Here is a 24,079-nt window from a genome sequence, read left to right as displayed (position 1 = left end):
AGCGAGGGTACTGGTCAATGGTTCCATCTCATCTCTTTGTCTGTCTCCAGGGGCACTCGACAGGGGTGCCCTCTGTCTCCTCTTTTGTATGCTCTGGCAATGGAGCCTTTGGCCATTGCGATTCGGTCGAATCAGGGGATCTCAGGGGCACACTGCGGTGAGCTGGAATTCAAGTTGTCTCTCTTCGCAGATGACATTTTGGCTTACTTGACCAATCTCTGTGACTCTCTTCCCCGTCTCTTTGCTCTCATCAGAGTTTACGGCTCTTTTTCGGGCTCAAGGTCAACATATCTAAGTCCAGCATCATGCCAATGAGTGCTGGAGATATGGAGATCAGGGGGAAGTCTGAGGTGCAGAGACTGAGAATAGACCGGGTGTCCACCACATACTTAGGTGCTTCCATCTCCAGGGACCCGGGCAAGTCATTTGAGCTCAATTTCCGTCCTCTCTTGGCAAATATCAGTAGGCATTTGGTACGTGGTCCCCCCTTACCCTCTCGTGGTTTGGGCGCATGGTCACAATTAAAATGAATGTTTTGCCCTGGCTTTTATACCTCTTCTCTATCCTCCCGATTGTGATACCGGAAGCCTCCTTTAGGGAATTGCAGACCCAGGTTCTTCGTTTCATATGGAATGGCAAAAAGGCCAGAGTTAAGCTCTCAACCTTAACACTTCCGAAGGGGTGGGGTGGATTTGGTTTCCCCGATTTCAGGCTGCATTACAAGGCAGCTCAGCTGCGAGTATTGTTAGAGCATATGCAAGATGATATGGGGACCTACTGGGCTTACATTGAGGATGTTCATACTCACCCGAAGAAAGTTAGAGACCTTTTGTGGGCTGGCCCTAAAGCCCTTCCCCTGTATCTCAAAAATCATCCAACCCTCACCCTCTTATGGGTGTCTTGGAAGCCTGATAAAGACAACGAACGGCTCTCCTCCTGGCCTTCGCCCCGGACTTCCCTCTGGGGTCCTCCTTTCGATCTAGGCTCTAGGGGGTTTCGCAGCTCCCAAGTTTGGTCGGACAAGGGTTTGGAGCGGGCGGGCCAGCTCTTCTGTCAAGGTCTCTTCATTGAACACGTCCACCTGGCGGAAGCAATGGGGGGTAATTTGGTTTCTGTTTTCGAGTATTTAAAGGAATTCTTACCCACCCTAAGTGACTGCCCAGCCTGTCTCTCCCCCTTACCCCCTTCGAGAGAGTCATTACAGAGTCCACATCGAGGAAGGGTTCCCTATCTAGGATCTACAGCATCCTCATCACAGCCCATCTGGAGGGTAGACTGACATTTAAGCAGATATGGGAGGAAAGGATGGGATTGGTTCTTGAGGAGTCTGATTGGAGAGAGATTTTTAGATCAATTTTTTCGGGGTCGCTGTACACTTCGGCCATGGAGCATGGCTTCAAAGTGATTCACTCTTGGCACCGCCCTCCTGCCACCCTGGCTAATATGTTCGAAGGTGTATCACGCTTTGCCCCAGAAGGTGCTCTAAGCGCGGCACCAGGTTCCATCTGTGGTGGAAATGTCCGGTCCTTCAGGTGTATTGGGCTGCGTTGCTTAGTTGGATCAGGGACATAGTGGGTGTGGCCCCTTCTCTTCATCCCATGGAGATTCTCTTGAGTACTCCCTTGCCGGATTCTGGGCAGTGTGCTTTTCCTAGGGTGGTTGGGGCAATGTTGAGGGTGGGAAGGCTTGCTCTCGCCCAAATGTGGAAGGGCTCCTCCACTCCCACCAAGACTGAGTGGCTTGCTAAGCTGTGGACCATCTTTACCTATGAAAAGTTGTCGGCCACTGTCAACGACGCAATCTCCTCATTTGTTCAAGATTGGTCAGCGGTTCTCCTAAATGATGATTGTGCGGATATGAGACTTTATTTGCTGGGGTATCATTGGGTCTCTAGGCCCCCTTGTGTCCTTTACTGTTAGTGCATCTGTGTATTTGGTGCCTTGGTGATTGTATTGACCCCACTATATCAGTCACTGAGATCTGTTCCTTCTCCGTGTCCTGTTCAGTGCTGTTGTGCTATATACCCATTGTACAGTTAGTCCTGGCATAGTTAAGTGTGGGTGGGAGGGACGGGTGGGGGGAAGGGGATTTTTTTCTGGTACTCTTGTATTGTTGTTTCTTATTGCTGTAATTGGAGGGGGTACTTGGTGTTCACTGTTTGCCTGTTAAAATGCTTAAGAAGGGAATAGTTTCTTACCTGTAACTCCATTTCTCCAGCATTGGTATCTTTCATGGATTCACATGCTTAGAATATTCCCCGTCGTCAGGCTGGGAATCCCCGGTACATTATATAGACCCTTTCCCGTAGGAAAACTTTTTCGACGCTTATGCGTCCTATCCACCTCGTTTTGTATCATGCGTGCCCGCGCCGTCAGGACGCCATGATATAAATACAGGACCCGCCCCCGCGCTCCCTCAGATTTCGGCCCCCAAAGTAGTGGGGGAACCAGTTTGCATGGCCAGGGGAGGCAGGAGGGCGCATGTGAATCCATGAAAGATACCAATGCTGGAGAAATGGAGTTACAGGTAAGAAACTATTCCCTTCTCCAGCATTGGATCTTTCATGGATTCACATGCTTAGAATAGATTACATAGCAGTACCATCCCGAAAAGAGGAGGCGTGCATGCAAACCCACATACTTTCCTCACAATGCCAGTTCCCTATGGTCGTGTACACATCAGCACTTGTTAACATAGGAAACGAACCATATTCAATCATAATTGCAACAAGATCTAACCCCTCAACCGGGGCTTACCTTATTGGAATAGGTGTCGAAGCACCGCCTGTCCCATCCGAGTATCTTCGGCATGTTGTTGTGACAGGCAGTAATGGCGGGTAAATGTGTGTGTAGCCGCCCAGGTAGCCGCCATGCAGATGTCCCCCAGAGGGACTCCAGACCACAGCGCCGTCGACGATGCCGCCGCTCTAGTTGAATGAGTTCTTGGGCGTCGCAGAAGAGGCTTCCCAGCCTTGGAATGGCAGTACGAAATGGTAGACGATACCCATCTTGACAGTCCTTGCTTTGAAATGGCTTTGCCTTTAGCATCCAGACCATAGGCCACGAACAATTGCCTCGTTTTCCTGAAAGGTTGCGTGCGATGAAGATAAAACTTGAGAGCCCTCTTCACGTCTAATGTGTGTAAAGTGCGTTCCGCTCCCGAGCATGGCTCTGGAAAAAACGTAGGTAAGACAATAGAGGAATGTTTATGGAACACTGAAGGAGCTTTCGGTATAAACTGTGGGTTAGTGGCAAGGACCACCTTGTTCTTAAAAAATCTTAAGTATGGTGGGTCTACCATTAGAGCTTGTATTTCCGAAATACGTCGGGCTGAAGTGATGGCCACCAGGAAGGCCAATTTCCAAGACAAAAACTTTAGAGACGACGATGACATTGGTTCAAAAGGAGGTTTCATAAGAGACGCTAACACCAGATTGAGGCTCCACACCGGAGGAAATCTCTTCTCGGGAGGAAAACTCCTGAACAGCCCTTTAAGGAAGTGCTTAACCAGGCGGTCGCTGAATAATGGTGCGGAATGTCTTTGACGTGTAAACCTGGAGATGGCGGCCAGGTGTACTTTTATCGACGACACCGATAAGCCCTTTTGAGCTAAGAACAGCAAGTATGGAAGGAGCTGTTCCCGCGTAATCGATTGCGGAACCAAACCTGGTTGATCCCCACACCACTGAAAGAAACTCCTCCATTTGTACGAGTATGAAGTGTTTGTGGAAGGTGCTCTTGCAGAATAGGACGACACTCCTCCAGAATCGTTAGCTGGCCAAATTCGGCGAAGTCAGGAGCCAGGCCGTCAACTTGAGGCTGTCCGGGTCGTGATGCCAGACGATACCCTCCTGTCGAGACAGAAGGTTGGGGATCTTCCTGAACCTCATTGGCTCCGCCGCCGCTAAGTGCAGCAGGTCTGAGAACCACACCTGTCTGGCCCAATACGGGGCCACCAGAATCACCCGACATGGGTACTTGAGGATCCATTGCAACGTCCTCCGGATAAGAGGAAAAGGAGGGAATGCGTACAGGAATTTGTTCGTCCATGGGAATGAGAACGCATCCCCCAGTGAGCCCTGCTGAGGCCACCTGCTTGCATACTGCGGGCATTTCCTGTTGTCCTTCGTCGCGAACAGATCGATGGAAGGATGTCCCCACTTCTTGAATACATGTTGTAGTTGCTGGTCGTTCATCACCCATTCGTGAACTTCGTTCATTTCCCTGCTGAGGGCATCTGCCTCCACATTTCTCACACTTGGCAGGTGGAACGCCAAGATTAGTATGTTGTGTTGCAGGGCCCAATGCCAGATTTTCTGTGCCTCCGTCGACAGGGACCTGGAACGTGTTCCTCCTTGTTTCCTTAAGTAAAACTTTGTAGTCGTGTTGTCCGTCATGACACGCACCACAGAGTCTCTCAGTTGAGGAAGAAAAGATTTTAGAGCCCACCGCACTGCTCTCAGTTCTAGCAGGTTGATATGCAGGGAGGACTCTTGTAACGACCACCGGCCTTGTACATGTAACGTATCCAGATGAGCTCCCCATCCGCACAGCGATGCATCCGTCACCACCGTCTTCTGGAACTCCGGTTCCATCAGAGGCATTCCTTTCGTTAGATGAGTAGAAACTCTCCACCAACAGAGTGCTTGTACCAGTTGTTCGTCGATGACCAGTCTGTCGGACCAGCGACCCTGGCTCTGCGCCCAACGGTCCGCTAGAAATTCCTGGCAAGGCCTCAAACAGACGGCAGTTGTTTATCAACGGAATGCAGGATGACATGGTCCCTAGCAGGGACATGTATTTGCGTACCGACACCCTGGTACCGCATCTCCATTCCGACGCCTTGCTTGTAGCTTCTGTATTCTTTCGCTGGATGGTCTTACAAGGCTTGTGTGCGTACGAAACTCCGCTCCGAGAAAGACCAAGGTCCTCGAAGGCTCTACGGAGGACTTGCTGAAGTTTATCGCGAAGCCCAGTTCCTGTAAGAGGGACATCGTGGCCCCCAGACTGTTTCGTGTTTGTTCCATGGACGAGCCTCTGACCAGTCTAGATAGGGATAGACATGGTGACCGTCCTTCCTTAAATGGGCCGCTATGGGGGCCAAGCACTTGGTGAACGTCCTGGGGGAGGACTTGAGACCGAAAGGGAGGACCTTGAACTGAAAATGCTTTCGCCCGACAACGAACCTTAAATATCTCCTGTGTCGTGGACGTATTGGGATATGAAAATATGCGTCCTGAAGGTCTAGCAACGACAGATAATCCATGGGTTGCACTGACCTGATAACCTCCTGGAGCTTTAGCATTTTGAATTTTAAGCTCTTTAGCCATTTGTTGAGTACCCTCAGGTCGAGAATGGGCCTCCATTTTCCATTTGGCTTCTTGACGACGAAGAACCGGGAATAAACCCCTTGTCCTTCCTGTGCCACAGGAACCCGTTCTACCGCTCCTTTTTGTAGCATAAGCGCCACCTCTTGTCTTAGAACTCGAAGGTGGGGCTGGGCCGAAAACACTGGCGGAAGACTTGGAGGCTTGTTTTTGAATTGCAGCGCATGACCCATGCGAATCGTGTCCAGAACCCATCGATCTGTGGTGATGCATTTCCATTGGTCGATATGATGAGAGACTCGACCCCCCAGGACGTCCCGAAGGCCGTCATTGGTTGCTGGTTTGCTTGTCCTTCGTCGACGAGGGACCTGAGCCTCGTCGTCTGGAGGCTTGATAATTTCTGCCTCTACGTGCCGACTGGGATGCCCGTCTGTAACCTTGTGAAGAGTATGAGGGCCTGTTAAATCCACGGTCCCTAGAGGCTCCAAAGCGGGAGTTTCCGGAGGCACCCCTGAAGGGGCGAAAAGAGCGAAAACTTCTACCTGTCTGGAGGGCGCCAAGAGACCTAGCGGTATCCGTGTCTTCCTTCATCCCCTTCAAGGCTTCATCTACCTTGTCTCCAAACAGATGTTCTCCTTCACATGGCACGTCTACAACTTTGTACTGGACTTCAGGTCTAAAAGTAGTACATTTGAGCCACGCTTGTCGACGAAGTACTACGCCATGATTGATTTGTTTGAACCCAGACTCTGCTAGGTCCACCGCAATATTAATTGCATGGTTCGAGGCCTCCTCGCCATCCCGTACTAGCAACATGGCTGCTTTGCGATGTTCTTCCGGCAGATGTTCTAGGATAGGGGCTATTTTATGCCACATCTCCCTATCGTAACGTGATACAATCGCCAAGGAGTTGGCTGCTCTTACCGTCGTGGCGCCGACTGAGAGCACCTTTTTCCCGAAGGCGTCTTGTCTCCTTGCCTCGCTTTCTGGTGGGGTTGAACATTTTTGCTGTACTCTGGCCTTCCTAGCCGCTGCCGCCGATACCACAGAGTCTGACAGTGGCTGTGATGTTAGACATTTTGGAGTGGACTCCGGAGCTTTAAACTTTTTCTCCATACGCCCCTTAATAGCCGGTTCCGAGAACGGATGACGCATCGTCTTGAGGCCTTCTTGCCATACGTGGTCCAGGATTGGGATGGCAAATACCGACTTCCTCCTTTGACCCATGTGATCAAAAAGAAAGCAATCTTTCTTTTGCTCCTCAGGAATTAAGCCGAACTCGGAACACGCTTTTCCCATCATTGCATGAAAGGCTCCCACATCATCCGGAGGAGATGGCTGTGCCTGGCTCCTCGTAGACTCTACCTCTACATCCGAATTCCATGTTGGGTCTCTCGACGGTGACAGGGAGATGTCCGACCCTGAGTCACCTCGTATAGAATCGGACTCCGATAGCTCACCCTCCTCCTGCGCTCGAGGACGATCCTTCACCACCTGGGAGGCCGACGGGCTTTTGGTCATTGAGCGCGCTGCTTGAGCTTGCTCGTCGACGGAAGGTGCAGAAAATATCGACGATGAAGTGCCAGGCTGAGGGATCTGCGTATCCAGACGCTGCAGGAGCTTCTGAAGTGTATTAAGCACATCCAGGGACAAAACCGTCTGGGGGGTCAGCAACGTCGAGGATAGAGGGACCATACCCCCACTCGCACTCGTCATCGACGTATTGGAAGGCCGTAAGCCCAAGTCCGACGGCTGCATAACCATGTCACATTCTCCTTCCACCGACGACCCCGGCAAGGCCGTGTCTTGCAGCAGGACCTCAGGGGGGGCCGGGTCACAGACCTCTGGCTGCCAGGCCATAGATTGAGTCACCGTCGACGAAGGAATCCCCACCGCTGCTGCCTGAATAGTAATAGGCATCTTCAGCGACACCGGGGTCGACGAGCAAGTAGCCGGCACCGAGCCTTTAGACTTCGTAGCTGATTTCGTTGCCGACTTCCCTGCTGAAGCGTCTCGACTCACGGAAGACCTAGGACGGTCCCCTGAGGAGGATTTTGATGCCACTTGCCTCTCCGTTTTAGAGGATGAGGAGGAGGAGGACTTCTTGTGTGATGAGGAAGACCCAGCATGCTTCCCCGTATGCTTGTCCGCAGGGCATTTTTCGACAGGCCGCACCTTCTTCGAGGGGGGTTGCGACCTGCTCCTGGAGGCCGTGGAGCCAACTTCTGATGCCGGATAGGCACCCGCTCCGTCGTTAAGCCAGTCGACCAACCTTCTTTTCCGGTCTTTAAGGGTTTTTTGGGAGAAACCCTGGCATATCTCGCATGTATCCGCCGTGTGGTGCGGGTGGAGACAGTAGATACAATCCATGTGGGCATCACCTTCATAGAATTTTTTGAGTCCACATGTCGCACAAGGACGAAATAACGCTTTTCCGGACATATTTTCTTCAGAATGTAACGTCGCCGAAGCGAAAATACAACCTAATTTCAATTAGCAATAACCACGAGGATCCCACTACTTTGAAAGACGGTTGAAATCTGAGGGAGCGCGGGGGCGGGTCCTGTATTTATATCATGGCGTCCTGACGGCGCGGGCACGCATGATACAAAACGAGGTGGATAGGACGCATAAGCGTCGAAAAAGCTTTCCTACGGGAAAGGGTCTATATAATGTACCGGGGATTCCCAGCCTGACGACGGGGAATATTCTAAGCATGTGAATCCATGAAAGATCCAATGCTGGAGAAGAACAAAGTTTAAAAAAAAATAGAGGTGGAGAGTGAAGATCAACTCTTTGGGTCTATTATAGCATCTGATCAGCAGAGGCACCAGTCGGGGACGTGTTTAATTCATCGACGAAGTGGTAGTAGACGAAGTGGACATCGCTGAAGGCTTGGTGATCTTTGATGAGGTGGTTGTTGAAGAAGACGTCATCGACAGGATATTTGTCATCAGCGTGGTAGCCGTCAACTTTTGAGGACTTTCATTTTGAACCTGGAGAGAGTGAGACCCTTTTTCCCACTCTGTCATGTATTTTTCCTGTGATTTGAACTATGTTGTTTCTTTTGGTTGTGGAGTCTGACAAACTCCATAGGTTGTTACAGCCTGTCCATTCCATTCAGCAAGAATCAACTTTTGGGGGAGAAAGCTCTTCCTTTGTATCACGCTGCGGTGTTATGAATACCAGTGTTTTTTTCTTTTTAAACAGCCTGAGAGATGATATCTCCTTGTGAGGGTTTCCCAGACAAAGCGACGGTGTTGCTTCTTCGTGCGGCTGCTGCCAACTAATTGCATAGGACGGCGCCGTCCTATGCGATTCGTTGGAAGCAGCCGCATGAAGAAGCAACACGGGTATTCATAACACCGCAACATGATACAAAGGAAGAGCTTTCTCCCCCAAAAAGTTGATTCTTGCTTAATGGAATGGGCAGGCTGTAACAACTAGAAACAAGTCAGCAGGCACCAATATAGATGGTCTCCATATTGAAAGAAATGGCAACCCCTAATTCACAGGGTCCAAAGCAAATATTCTCACGCTTATATCACATTGCTATAAATGCTGGTTACCTAAGGGGTATAGAAGATTAGGACACTGACCACAAGAAATATGTTGTACTGAGGAAGGCCCTTGAAATTATCCAGAAAAGGACACTAGAGATAGTGTCTCATATATGCTAAGGCCAAAACATGTCGACTCTCTGTAAAACTGTAAATAGTAAAAGTCTTTGTAGAATGAATTTTTCAAGATTTTCAATATCCACCCCAATGCAATTTCCTTCTGTTCTTTACGTAATTCGTGTACTTTGTCTATTTGTATGTATGTTTAAAAATAGCAATTTTTAACAATTTTTAACTTGCAACGCAGACACTGTGCTGTACAGGATAGAGGATAGACTTTTTTTTTAGGTATCATGAAATATTAATTTAAAAAAAATCTAAATAAACGTGTTTCCTAGTGGCGGGTGTGTTTCATATATGTTGACCCAAACAAAGTTGGTTGTGTGTTGATTGTCACAACACAAATGGGTTTCTAAAGTTTCACCAATCTATGTGATATCAGCAGAGAGAGGGCTAATCAGTTGAGTGAATGGTGACATATAATGATGGGCTGAAGCTCATTTATGTTTCCTCAGGCTCCGTCGTTATGGCAATATTTGTGAAGCGACAAACGTCTCTGCCTGGCAAGGAACTGAGTTCAATTCCCACCATCGCCTTTTGGAATTTTCCTTTTTTTATATAAATTAATTTGGTGCTTTTAATTATGTACACAAGCAATTACAAAACCAAAAACAATAAAAACAATCTTAATAGAAATATTTATAATCACAATGGGCATTACAGTTTGGGCTGCCTTTCATTTCATACCTTTCTCACAGTAGCTTTGAATTCTAGCTTTGTGCTACTGTAGTGGCCTGTTTTAGTGGCAGTGGGATGAGGGTGCACCAGTTATATGGAGATTTTAACCACTTATAAAGAGCTCTGCACCTTCTGACATGTGCGCCTGTTGCTGCAAGGTGTGAACGGCAGGTGAAGGGGAGGCCAATGGGGGTAGGCAGCTTGACCCAAACATCTTTTGAGTGTAGAAATGGAGTGGAGTGGAAGGGTTATCAAGAAGAGTACTGCACAGTAGATTGACACTCACCAGTACCTATTCTTGGTGCTAATTTGCTACGCACACCAAAGACATGAAAAAAGCAAGGGGTAAATAAATAAACAGAACTCAAATTCGGCAAGTGTAAAATGAATCAATTTATGAATACATTCAAAATAGCAGCAGTCTCTGCCCTATGGGAGGATCTGTGGGAGGTGCTGGTAAGGATGGGCTTTGGGGAGCAGGTCCCTCGTTGGGCCAGGCTATTATACATGGCACCGATTGCAGAGGTTAAGGTGAATGGGATAATATCTAGAACTTTCCCCGTTGTAATCGGAACCAGGCAGGGCTGCCCACTCTCCCCCCTTTTGTTTACAATAGCTATTGAACCCACTGGCAATACAACTCTGGGCGGATCTGGCCTGGGTGGGATTCTGCTGGACGTCTGGACAAGAGGATATAGAGTCTCCAACTACGCGGATGGCCTGTTGATATTTCTGGGTAACCCAAGGATCTCCTGCCCTATTTTAACCAAATGTCTACAAGAAAATGAAGTGTTTAGCGGACTCAAGGTTAAATGGCATAAACCAGTCTTTCTACCAGTACAAGGTGACGATCTGGTGCTCCGCGCAGCTCGGCCCCCCCAACCAACTGCCCGCATCATATTTCACATGGGTTTCAAACACTTGGGCATTCATATTGGAGCAGATCAAGCTGGAATTCTTTCCCACAACCTACATCCCATTACGGATCGATTTATACAGATGTAAAGCACTGGCAAACTATGCCAATAACACTGATGGGGAAAGCAGCAGATGCTCATGCTGCGTAGAAATCTTTGTGTCCTTCAAAACGCTCCCCTCCCTGTACCCAAGCTGGAATTTACTAAAGTGGACTCTGCTCTCAGACAGCTTTTATGCGGTGCGAAGCAACCTAGGAACGCTCGAACTACATTGCAACTATCAGTGTGGGAGGGGGGCATAAGACTGCCGAATATCAGACACTACTACTGGGCCAGTCAAATGACTGTGATAAATGATCGGTTGCATGGCAACCCTCATTTACCCCACATTAAGGACAAACAGGCATGGATGAGAGGGTGTGCACCTGCACAAACACTAGGGGTGAAGGTGATCCTGCCCTACTGGGTGTAACTCGACATATTAAAGTATGGAATGACGTGACTCAGGGCATTTGGTGGGTTGGGAGAATGACTTGCCCATCCTTTATGGCAAAACTCACTACTAACCGAAATTAATGAAATTGGTGTATTTGGGGGATGGGCTCGCTGTGGTATCCTTACTCTAAAGGATGTGTTGGATATGAGAGGTTTTGTCTCCTTCCTCGATTTACAACAGACTTACGGGCTCCCTGAAGTTGAAAGATAGCACTATATTCAAAATACATTAGAGAATTTTGCAACCGGTTGGCAATCTCAAAGCAAGCTCATAAATGTAAGCTTATTGTAATCTAATGGTGAGGTAGAGGTGGCTGCATGGTAACACGGCATTGAGGTTGCCCAATGCTTGAGAGAGATAGAAAAGATTTTTGGTGTATTAGTGAACAAGAATTTCAGCTTAGTAAGACACCAATATGAAGCAATAGTAATGTCTGCATCAAATGCTACTATCTACTCAAGTACCACCGAAACACCACAACAGTAACAACATACGTAAGCCAACCATACCTTTAAGGAATCCTTCTCTCTCTTTTGTGCAAAACAATCAAGGGACGCAACAAAGCTTCTAGAAGTTTACTACAAAATACTGCCAAAACCTATACAGGACTCAAATTTACTGAAAGACTCCTCAAAGGACTCTCAAGAATAAGAGCAATACGAATAGAAATTCATTGTGAAAAGGACTCAAAGGACTTGCAAGAAAAAGAACAATATGAATAGATATTCATTGTGAAGTCAACAATATATCTAATAACCAAGCAATTGCAACTTCATTGTGTCTCTGCTTGTTACACAAAGATCTACTCACTTTGACAACTGTAGGCGCAACAAGGTAATACACCAAAAATCTTTTCTACTATATTCAAAATACCCACGCACTACATGCTCAATTCAATGATATCCTTGACGTCCCGCCCTGTCCCCCTTAGACGCTAACATCTTGTCAGAACGAATAAGCATGAAGGTCACTAATGTACCAGTGTATATCGTCCTTCTCATCTCAAGACTTGCTTGGGGTACAGCATAAATGGGAGAAGGATGTAGGGGTCATAGGCCCTGAGAATTGGGTAGAAGCTAGGATGTTCCCGAGGGAGATAGTAATTTCCTCATGATTTCGATTACTCCAACAAAACATACTACATACGAAATATTATTTGCGTACATTGCTCTTTAGATGTGGATGGGCAGCTTACCCGCGATGTCTGAGATACGACCAATCAGACGGTACCTCTTTTCCATATCATATGCGAGTTCCCCCAGATGTTCCACTTCTGGGAACAAGCTCTAAATAGGTTGGCAATGGTTATTGGAATACCTATACCTGCTGAGCCCAAGTTGATGATGTTGGGAATATGGGAATAATTCACATGGTTGTTTTGAAAAATGATTGCTGATAAAAAGAAACATAGCTATGATGTGGGGTAAACCGGGCATTCCTTGATACAGTAAATGGGTATCGGACATGGATATCTGCATCTCATAGAAAAAAATAGTGTATAATGCACAGGGATGCCTGACCAAATTCCAAAAATATGCTATAACTGGGAAGAAGCTTCTTAATGGGGGATCACCCGCAGGATGGGATAAATAGTGGGAATTGTAAGGATATACAAACTGGTTTGCTTTTTGTACTTCCGGAAATCTTGGATTATGTCAATCATATGTGTTTATTTGGTTATGTTTTGTTATATGTTTTAAATACAATAAAATATGTTTAAAAAAAAAAAGAAAACTGACGTGGTGGACAGATCAAAGCCTGGGACCCTGTTGACTAGGGTCACCAAACTGCTGAGGCTTTCACCCATTTTGTGAAGATTCACACCAGGTTCACACCCTGATCCACAACTATCCCAGCTACAACAGGTAGACTTTCAATTTTGCAATCACTGCTGCGGCATGGAGTGCCAGATGTCTGAATGCCTATGTGCTTGAAAGGATGCTGAAGTCACACTCTCCTCAGACTAGCAGCATGTCTGTGACAAAGGCCAGTGCATGGAGGAGAGGGCACTGCCACCTCTCTTGAACAGCATGGAGCCACGTACTGGTGAAAGTATGAACAGCGTCTCAAAAGGCTGTGTACGACCAGTATTGAAAACATACTGGAGACAAACCAGCTTTTAGATATGCAGGCCAAAAAAAAAAGAAACTCCAAGGCTTGCTTGTTTGTACTGGTCCAGTATGGGTGGGCTTATACAGCCCTCCAGAAAAGGTGCGCATCACGCATTTTTAAACACAGAAATCTTGTCAATACGGCCCTTTTAATTCTTCCTTGCGTACAGTTTACACAGGCTTTTTATAGCAGCACCCCCTAAATCTTGGAGGTCACTGGAGACAGGCTGGCCAGCAGCAGCTTGCAAACCCACTCTTTACTTTAGCAATTGAAAGAAGCAACTGGGATGAGCCTGGTCGATTTTCATTAACACTCTGTTAATAATTCGAACAAGATAATATGAAAACGGTCTTAAACTAGCGCTGCCTTTCTGCTTAATTTTTCCTCTGTTTTGAACAGCTTTAATAGAGGCAGCGCAGTTGCAGCATCATGGGCATTTCATATTTTTATTTCTTTTTATCACAGAAACACATCAATTGCGTTTGATGTCTCAAAGATTTACAAGAGCTTCCCAGCAAGCAGTTGTTTGGCAATTGTGAGAAGGAAAAGCTTTTGGTGTTCTATATGAATATCTATTTTATTTAGACTTAAGATTGTATGTGTCCGTGTGCATGTGCATGCATGAAAGGGCAAAGTACATAGTTTGTTGTCTTGGAGAGCAGGAAATAGCTGGGCATGTAGTCTGAACTTTACTTTAACTCCTTTTCTGACCACCCGCCCACCGCAAGCGGGTTTAATGGATGCAGGTAGAAGCAGTACTGTATGTATTTTCAGTGGCACAAATTGAACAGGTACCTCTGAACAGGACTACTATATATTCAGGCAAAATAGCCTAATTTATCAGCAGAGCTGCTATACAATGTCATGGCACAGTGCCAATTATTCACAGCAGGGCTGATTGCATCATGCCCACATTATTTAGCAGGACTGCATATTTTGGGACAGTATCTGAACTTCGGTACCTGAATTTCTTCAGCTGCTGTTATGACAAAGCACAAACATGTGTTGGCATTTTCTGCAGCAAGCTAAAGTACTGAGCAAGAACAGTGTCTGAGCTCTTCCCACCGGTTTCACTACAAAATAGCCGAATCCCATTACTGCGATGTAGAAAACCTTGCATGGAAAGTATACACAAATAGAACTATGTCTCAAAGGTTTGAACTGGGCAGAGGTACCAGACAGGGGTGCCCCTTCTCCCCTATCCTTTTTGCTTTGACAATTGAACCCATGGCAGCGGCGATACGGTTGAGACATGGGAACAGGGGCATAACGCTGAAGGGAGCCACCCAAATAATATCGTTATATGCGGAAGACACGCTACTCTATGTTCGAGAACCCGATAAAAACATTGTCCCCATCATGACAGACATCAACGAATTTGCAGAATACTCGGGATACACGGTCAACAGCTCCAAATCAGAAGTGTTCCCGCTAACCCCCTCCACAAAACGCCCAGCTCACATGTGTGGCCTTAAATGGTCTGAACACCACATTAGGTACCTGGGGGTACTGGTCTCTTGTAATAAACAAACATTATACATTGATAACCATGACAAGGCGCTGCATACGCTTAACATTAAATTGCAGGTCTGGAGGCGTCTCCCAATTTCATTACACGGTAGAATTGCCATTCTTAAAATGATTGTACTTCCAAAACTATTATACTTATTTGTAAATATCCCTATATGGCCGGGGAGAGAGTTCTTCTCTAGACTTTGCTCCATGGCGGTGTCCTTTCTGTGGAACGGGAAGACGGCCAGAATCAGCTGGGAGAAGATGACAGAGCCATATGAGAAGGGGGTAATAGCTGCACCAGACTTTGAGCTCTATTACACTGTGTCACAAGCACAATTTGCAAAGTACTGGTACGATGAATGTGACAACTCCCCTCATACGCAAATAGAAGAATACACCACCGATTCTGGACATAAAGACTCTTGCAAATTCGACCCTGTGAGTTGTACGGTGAAAGCCTGGGGAGCAATACACAAAAGACTGAAAATAGAGACCCCGTATAACCCCGATGCACCCCTGTGGAAATACCCTGGCCTCCCCCCCACGTTTGATACGGACTTACAGGAAACCTGGGACCCGGGCGTGGAGATGAAAATAGGTGACATGTACATAGAGGGGAAGTTTGCGACCCTTGCGGAGTTCAATAGAGGCATGGGAGGTGGGCAGCTCAAGACATTGCAGTATTATCGAATGAGATCTGCATATCAAAGGCGCTGGCCGTCATTTCTAGACGAACCCCCTTCTCACCCGTGCTTGCGGCTGGCCACTACACAGGGCGGGTTGGGAATTTCCAAACTTTATAAGGCAATACAGACTCACTCCATTGTGGTAAACCAGGTGAGGGAGAAATGGGAAACTGATATGAAAATGCCAATACCAGAAGAAAAGTGGGCAAGATACTGTGCACTCACGAAAAGAGTCTCCCTTAATGCCGGGCTTCGTCAAATACAGTTTAAAATTCTAAACAGGCTGCACTATACCCCTCCTAGGATAGCTACATTCACGCCTGACGACCCAGGCAAGTGTCCCAAGTGTGGGTCCCCGGCAGCGGGGTCCTATCATATGTACTGGGAGTGTCCAGCCGTGGCGCGGTTCTGGGGTGGGGTTGCAAATATGCTAAATGAAATCACACAGATCCCCCCCGCACTTGACCCCACAAAAATACCTATTCGGTGATATTGGTAAATGTTCCGAAAAACTCAAAAGGCTGTTTAATGTGTCATGTGTCATAGCTAAACGATGTATATTGAAGGCATGGAAGAGCCCGGCCGCCCCCACAATGAACGCCTTCCTACGGGAGTTAACCTACATAAACGAATGCGAGGAGCAATATGTACTGACCCAACCGAGCATGTGTAGGCCAAAAGACATCTGGGGCCCATTCAGGGCATACCTCTGTGATATGCTTTCAGATACTGAAACGACTATTTAAATGACAACTGTTAATCATTTAACGAGGATATTGTTATGTATGCGATTGTATATTGTGTTCACTGTGCGCCAATGCAACTGTTGAGACCATCAATAAAAATATGTTTTAAAAAAAAGAAAACCTTGCATGGAAAATATAAAATGTCCCCCAAAGAATAGATGGGGAGGGGAGTTGGTTGGGGGTATTTAATAAAGTGGGTAGATGTGGAGGGGGTGTGCTGCCCGAGGTCTCCCCCTGCTTTAAAAATACAGAAAATGGGTTTTACATGCAGGATTTTCGACCGTGCAGTACAAAATGTGGTATTTTCATTGATATCCTTCCCACCACCCTCCCGAGCTGGTGTGATGCACGCTGCCGAACAGTGTGAGAAGATGCCAATGCTGTCATATACTTCAATCCCTCCTTACTTTGCCCTGCGCTTTTCAAAGTTTCTGCTTCTCCCATGCCACATTACTGTGTCCACTACCAAAAGTCTAGCACCTTTCATTGTGAATCTACTGACTCATGTACGATAGTCCAAACAGGCTGAGACATTTTGACAAGCCAGTTATGTAAGGCAAGCCTCACATGGAACTGCCAGTGCCCTAACTATGTGCTTTTCCAAGTCAACAGCCTGTTGGGAAATGTAGCTCAGTTGGTCAATAACCCTGCTGCAGAGATCGTTGTGTAACCTGTTTGTTCAAATCCTGTTGATAGGTGAGCTAATGCGTCTGCATCACAGGTATGTGTTTAAAATGCAGGTAACATTCAATTGTAACAGAGCTGACTTAGCTTTCAGACTATTAAATGTTCAGTGATTCAGAACACACACCTCTCATCGGGATCATACAATTACTGCACCTTTTTTACGTCGACCACTGAAAATATAGACTGCTTTATTTTGACCCCATATATATGTGGGGGGATGGGTACAGTATATAATGAATGTAGGGGGTAGCAGGGGAATGCGGGGGATCTCCCTCTGCATATATATGGAGTGAAAAGGGTGAATTATTTTTTTTTTTAAATCAGCATTTTTTTTTAACTGTGTTTATTTATAAGCCAGCACACAGGAGATCAAAAAGACTTAACAATTAAGTGCAACATTAAACCTCGGTATGAGAAACACCATTTCCCCCCTCACTCCCCAGGTACCCCACGTGTTAGCTTGACTCCCAGTCCTTCTGGGCCTGATGCTGTACCAGTGGGTCATTGTTCGAATGCTGGGCCCTCGCGATTAGGCGCGGTTTATATGTCAGCGCCGGGTAGTTCTGATCATAATCCAACAGTGGCACCCAAATGTTCGAAAAACAGTGGAGGGTGCCAGCCCTAGCTGCAGTGACTTTCTCGGCTACTAGAATCTCCCAAAGCTTGATCCACCAGAGCGCCATTAGGGGGCCTTCCGCTATTTCCAAGTGCAGGCTATCGTGATTTTTGCCGCCAGCAAGAGTTGGGTTATAAAGGCCTCTTTTCTGCCCGTTCTTGGGTATGAGCCCGGGACCGGAACCCCCAAAAGGACGCGCTGGGGAGCCAGAGCAATGGTCACCTGGGTAATATCTTTTATCGCGGCGAGGCATCGGGACCAAAATTCGCGAACCTTAGGACAGGCCCACCACATATGGAAGTAAGACCCCAGAGAACCGCAAAGACGCCAACATTGGGGATCTAGGGCCTGATGGAAATGGTGTAGACGGAGTGGGGGATATTAAATCATCATTTTTGGTGGTCGCAGTAAAAACGGCACAGTGATCACATATATATATATCCGCTCTCATCAGGCCTGCTATACCTGCAATGGCTCACACATCTCATCAGGCCTGCTATACTTGTAATGGTTCTGAACAGACACATTCAATCAGGGATGCTATACCTGTAATGGCTCAAAAGAAGCACACCTCATGAGGGCTGCTAAACTTGTAACGGCTCAGACCACACACACATCTCTTCAGGGATGCTCTACTTGTAATGGCTCAGAACAAGCACATCCCACGAGGGCTGCTATACTTGTAATGGCTCAGAACACACATCTCATCTGGGCTCTTGTACTTGTAATGGAATGCCGTGCTGGTAAAGCATCTGCATTTAAGCAAGTGCTGCACCTGGTGAGACACACCTCTAACTCTAATTCCCAGCCTAATCACCAAAAGAAGGTTTGCACACATCTAAAAAAAGGAGCACCCAATGGTAAAACGGCAATGGATTAGTAAATGGAAAAGACATTTTCAGCTTTTTAAATATTTATTAGTGCTATGTCAAAAGACAAAAATGAGAGACATAGCAACTCTGAACCTAAGCAATACAGGAGAACAAAGTGAGGGGTGGGGGCAAAGGTCGCAAGAACAAAGAACGTATTTATACAACCCAAAACAGGAATTCGAGCTACAGGAAGAAAGAGACCAATGAGCTACATAAGAGAGCAACAAAGTAAGTGAGAAGGGAAACAGAGGTAAATAATAGGACACACACATAATGGGAGTGAGGGATAGAAGCAGAGCAAAAGAGACATATAGAGACAGTAAAATAAGAAAATACAGATCAACAGCAGACGGGGAGATCTGGAAATAGAAAATCCAGATTAGAGAAAGGAAGGCAGGCCAATAATGTAATAGGCAGTGCAAGAAAGAAACAAAAGGAGTAGCAACCACAACAGAGAAAATGAAAAAACAGATATAATGAAATGAGAGCGGAAGAGGATTTATATCAACTGATGCAGCGAGATATAGGAGGGAAACTGCAATAATAGAATGCAGAGATGTGAGAGAACGAGTGACGGAGCAACAGACCTCAAAACGTGGCATAGCAAGAGTGAGAGGCAGAACATCAGAAAGCAAGAGACCAGGGAAACAGAGTAAAGGAGCGATGGAACAAAAACATGTAGTGGCTGTCAAGCAGGTATTGCCAGGCAGCAGCAGTAGGCCCGAGAAACAGAGAAGTGATGCTGGCAGAGTGAGGGACTTGATTTATGATGTAACTAGCTGGCATCTGTAGTAGTTCTTAACAGAGTTTTGGTGTCCAGGTATAATGAAGATGAAGCTGGGTAGTACGCAGCCAAATTCTTTGTCACTAATGTTTTCGAAAACACTGCTTTAATTTTACGAACAAATTGGACAGTTGTCAGAGACTTTTTTACTCTCTTGTGAATGAAGAAACTAATTTTTACTCTCCAATTCTAAAAATTGGGCGTAAAATACTCTCACGCTAAAATCCTATCTGGAGCGCTAAAATCCTATCTGGAGCACTGGGCTTATGTAACCGGGGATGCAGTAGTGTTTTATGTCAAGTCCAATCAAGAATGGAATTAATTGGTAATATTTGTATTCTTTGATAGTTTATACAATTTTAATAAACTGAACATGTGTTCTCTCCTGGCAGGTTTGAGGTGAAACCTGTTTGTCAGTAGATTTTCTACATGTACCCTCGACCCCATAGCACCTTACCATTGCAATTCAACGTGGTAATACTCTCCAAAGCCTGAAACAAAAAGAAAACACAATTAACAAAAGAAAACTAAATCAAAACTATGACTACTATGTCATTTACCCAGATGGCATGCATTAATAATACATCTGTAAAGTACACAGACACCCAACTCCTTCTCACCCCAAAGATTTGGTAACAATGCCCCAGACAGGAGGACCAGCAAGTACTAATGGTTTTAAACAAGCCGAGTGCCTTCTTCACACAATTCTTCTTCCTCCTGAGCAATTCCCACCTCCGAGGCATGCATGGGGGATTGATGTCATTTTTCCTCCTACTGGTGATGCACAGAGAGGAACCTGTAACAAAATGGAATTGCTTTTGAGGGGTATACCTAGAGACTGCACCTCTTCCATAGTTCTACTTTGACGCTGGCTTCTGAATTGGGACCCTTATCCATGGGCTTGTGAAGATTGTACCCAACTGCTGTGGGCAAATTGAACACACTGGTTGGCTGGACTGTAGATTTGTTGACTTTTCTCCGTGTATGGTCTTTGTGGACTCCTGAACCGTACCCTGCACAGAGCTTGCTAGACAACTGGCTTAAGACTTGAGTGAATCCAATTATATTTTTACCTTGTCAAGGGCTTTACTCACTTGTGTCCCAAAGAGGTCTTAATCTTCTAGAGGTTCATTTATGAGAGTTAAGTCTCTGGTTTCAATCTTGTATAGTGCAACCAGGCTCGTGATTTACCACTGCTGCAATGGCAATTTATCTTCTTGCATTAAATATGCTGCATCTAGGCTGCCGTTAATGGCCGCATTGTTTGCTTGGACCTGTGCCTGCATGCTCTGCGGCATATCATGGATTAGGGAGTATAGTCAATCCCATTGGGCCCCATCATAAAAGGCCAGCAGGCATGTTAAGTTGGCAATTTGTAAATTGTAAGCAGCTGTCTGCGATTTGGCCCTCAACAGATACACTTTCTTGCTCTCTCTTTCATGGGTGCCTTGGATGTTAATGTGGATGCTGTGCACCTTTTCCTTCCCATGGTCACTACTAGCCAAATTAAGGAATGACTGTACAAGGACATAGCACGGGTCTTGTGGTGAGGGTCGACATTTCTTTTCTATTATGACATTTACTGACCTACTAGTGGCCTTTTTTTAATGTCAGCCTGATTTGTTTTTGGGCAGACCTCAGAATGGGGATACTATGTGCCACATGTTGTGGCTGCTGCAAGGAAGCCTTCCTAAAGTCTGTATCCGCTTCCTATTCTGTTGCAATTCCATATATTTCCACTGGTCATTAGTTGGAGAATCTTTGGGACGGTCATGGAAAAATCAATGGCAAATGTTCCTTCCCCTTTATCTCTTCCTGAGGTCCTGCCCCCCCCCCCTTGCCTTCTCCGGCACCATATTCTACCTGCACATTTTCAGGGTGAATATGGTCCCCTTTGGAAGACTTTGGCTTACAGTTTTCCTCAAAAGATAGAGCTAGCTTTCGCTTTCATAAGCGACGTGCCGCCTTGACTTATAAGAACACATTATCTAGCGTGTCCGAAAAGTTAATGCCTATTCATTTGACTGCTAGGGATAGGCTGTATGGTTCTAGTTTTTAGGTCTAGTTGTTACTCTTCCATTTCGGATTCTGCTTGCATAATTAGAATGTCAGCATTGGATGTGTATGACGTATATGTGTATTGCTGCCATCCCACAGGCATAGATGATCACATCGTATCCTGACCTGTTCTGGTGTTTAGGTGTGGAATAGATTTTTGAGGCACAGTTACATGCTGGCATTGAACCAGATTGCTTCAAGCCTTGCTTGCCGCTGTATTTATGTGGCCGTTTCCCCATGTACGCTTGTTGAGACGACTTTGAAGGTCGGTGTGTTCGTTTTAGAGTAGGTGAACTTCCCGCACCAAGCAGTGCTTCTGAAAATGACTTGTGTCTTGTTTCTATTGGTGCTAGGTTTAATAACCAATCTGAATGCCACAGTGCCATGTTTCTGTGTCTTCTAGAACCCTTTGGTAGCGATGGATGTCCTGGATGAAGTCGACTTTCAATGCTCCACTTGTTTTGTCTTTGATGTAAGGTTTTTGTGTAGCATCCTGTTGGATGCTTACGTGACCCAGAGATGGGGCTGTTGCAGGGGTGCTTTAGTCACATCCTACAACAATGCCTCTTCGGGATCAGATTCCACTACCTTTTCCTGGGCTAACAGGGATTGCCTTTTTGGTGCCTACTTGCTGGGGCTAGTCAGATGTCTGCGTCCCCAGTTTGTAAGCCGCCCACTTCTTTCATCGAGCTTTGAGTTTTTGGGTTTAAATTCCTTATGCCCCGACATCACTTCTCAGCATAGTCACAGGTTGGCTTTCTGCTGCCCACCAGATGATGTCCTACGCTGCGAACATAGTCTTACACTCAAAGCAGTACTTAAAAAGAGTATTCTCTATAGGTATATCTCAGCCCAGGAATGCAAAGGATAGGCAGTGAAAAGAAAATAAATCATTCTCAGTTTGCTACAGTCAAGGAATCAGAGTGTGGGAAGAGAATCCTGCCCTGAAGTACCAAGATAGTGGGGAGGAATTCCTTCCCAGAAGAACCCCTGGACAAAAGAGGACATCACAGTTCTTGCCCTGGTAATGTATTAGAGAACCGTTGGGGCAAGGAGGATACGATACAGGGTTTGCGCAGGTAGGAGTTTCAATGCAAAAGGTATCTGGAGAGGGATCGACAACAGGATTGTCTGAAAGAAAAGACAAATGAGTAATTCAAAAGATCTTGATTTATTTTTATTTATTAATTCACATTTGTTAAGCGCACATCAGACCGAAGGCATCGTGGCGCTGGTTACAGTGTTTCTTAAACTTAGTTACACGCAGTTGTACCCTTGGTTACATTGGGCAATGGTTATGCTTAAGTATATGTACATAGAGGACACAGTGGTTATGCTTAAGTATTTGTACATAGAGAACACAGAGGTGGTCAGGTGCACAAGTTAGTTGAAGAGAGCAGTTTTAAGTTGTTTCCGAAAGGAGAGGAGGGATGATTCTGCTCTGAGGTTGGTGGGCAGTGCGTTCCAAAGCTTGGGTGCCAGGTATGGGAAGCCTATACCTCCTGCCTTGGATCTATTGATGCATGGTATAGTGAGACGGTTGGCGTATGTGGATCTGGTTGGTCTTGTGTCAGATAGGTAGGATGGTGCTGTGAGGTTGATGCATTTATGCGTTGTGGTGAGGATTTTGAAAGCAATCCTATCCTTGACTGGGAGCCAATGGACGGCTTTCCTGGCTAGGGTGATGTGCTCTCTTTTAGGTATGCTGAGTGCTGCTCTAAGAGCATTATTTTGGGTGGTTTGGAGCCTTGCTAGGTTGTTCTTGGAGGTACCGGCTAGGAGCGCATTGCAGTAGTCCAGTTTGGCTCCAATTGTGGCTCTTGCGATGGACAGGCAGTTTTCTTTTGTTAGGAACGGTTTTATAGCATTGATGAGTTTAGTGCTCAATGCCGATGCCGAGACGATTGCGCTTGTTTATCCATAAATAGGGTGGCATCTATGTGAACTCCTAGTGTTTTAACTGATGATAGGACTGGGATAGTGCGGTTGTCTATGCTAAAGTTAGTGTAAAGTGGGTTAAGGTTGGCAAGGGTGGGCTTCTGGCCTAAGATGAGGATTTCAGTTTTGTCCCCATTCAAGCAGAGTCCGTTGGTGGCCATCCAGGCTTGTATGGTGGAGTAGATTAGTTGGAGGGAGGTGGAGTCTTGATGATAGTTACCAGTCAGGGGCAGGAGTATCTGCGTGTCGTCAGCGTAGTTCGTGTAAGTGATCCCCATAGCGTCCAGTTTGTCGAATAGGGGCTTAGTAAAGAGGTTGTATAGCGCAGGGGCCGTGCAGGAGCCTTGAGGACCCCACAGAGGATGATGGATGGCGCAGCATGAGCTGTGTTGGAGAAGACTTTCATAGCTCTGCCTTGTAGGAAGGAAGTTACCCATGAGGCCGCGTCCTTAGAACAGTGTGCTGCTTGTGTTAGATGATTGGTGAGAGTGTTGTGATCTACTAGGTCAAATGCTGCTGATAGGTCGAGGAGGAGGAGGAGGAGGGCAGGCTTGCCCTTGTCGAGGTTGTTAGTAATTTCATTTTTTAGGTCTAGAAGGGCGGTTTCAGTTCCGTGTCCCTTACGGAATTCAGATTGCCTTTTGCCTAGAATTGCGTTTGATTCTAGGTAGTGTTGGATCTGTATATGTGCGGCTTTGTCAAGTAATTTTAGAAGGAATGGGACTGTGGTTATGGGGCGATAGTTGTTAGGGTTTGTGGGGTCAAGTGTGGTTTTTATTAGGAGGGGGCGCACCCAGGCCTCTTTGAGGGTGTCTGGGACTATGCCTGACCTAAATGATGCGTTGATGAACGCAGTGAGGAGAGGAGCGAGCTGCTCAGCACATTCTTTGATGATTTTTGAGGGGCATATGTCACCCTTACAGAGTGAGGGTTTGAGATGTTTGAGGATGTTGATGACCTCAGTTTTG

The 24,079-nt window shown here is 46.4% G+C and overlaps 1 protein-coding gene across 4 annotated transcripts in view; it reads right to left on the bottom strand.

Annotated features, from left to right (window-relative positions):
• Window positions 1-24,079, bottom strand: part of TDRD10 (tudor domain containing 10) — a 1,872,714-nt gene that overhangs the window by 1,054,961 nt on the left and 793,674 nt on the right. For all 4 annotated transcript variants that reach the window (XM_069652002.1, XM_069652018.1, XM_069652008.1 and 1 more), the window contains one exon: window positions 19,573-19,606. In XM_069652002.1, the coding sequence (XP_069508103.1) occupies window positions 19,573-19,606 (34 nt within the window). The remainder of the gene's footprint in view (window positions 1-19,572; window positions 19,607-24,079) is intronic.

The sequence above is a fragment of the Ambystoma mexicanum genome, chromosome 1p (genome assembly GCF_040938575.1).
Source record: "Ambystoma mexicanum isolate Mex_15411 chromosome 1p, UKY_AmexF1_1, whole genome shotgun sequence".
NCBI lineage: Eukaryota > Metazoa > Chordata > Amphibia > Caudata > Ambystomatidae > Ambystoma > Ambystoma mexicanum.
Note: the sequence above shows the minus strand (reverse complement) of the source record. Positions and strands in the feature narration are given on the sequence as shown.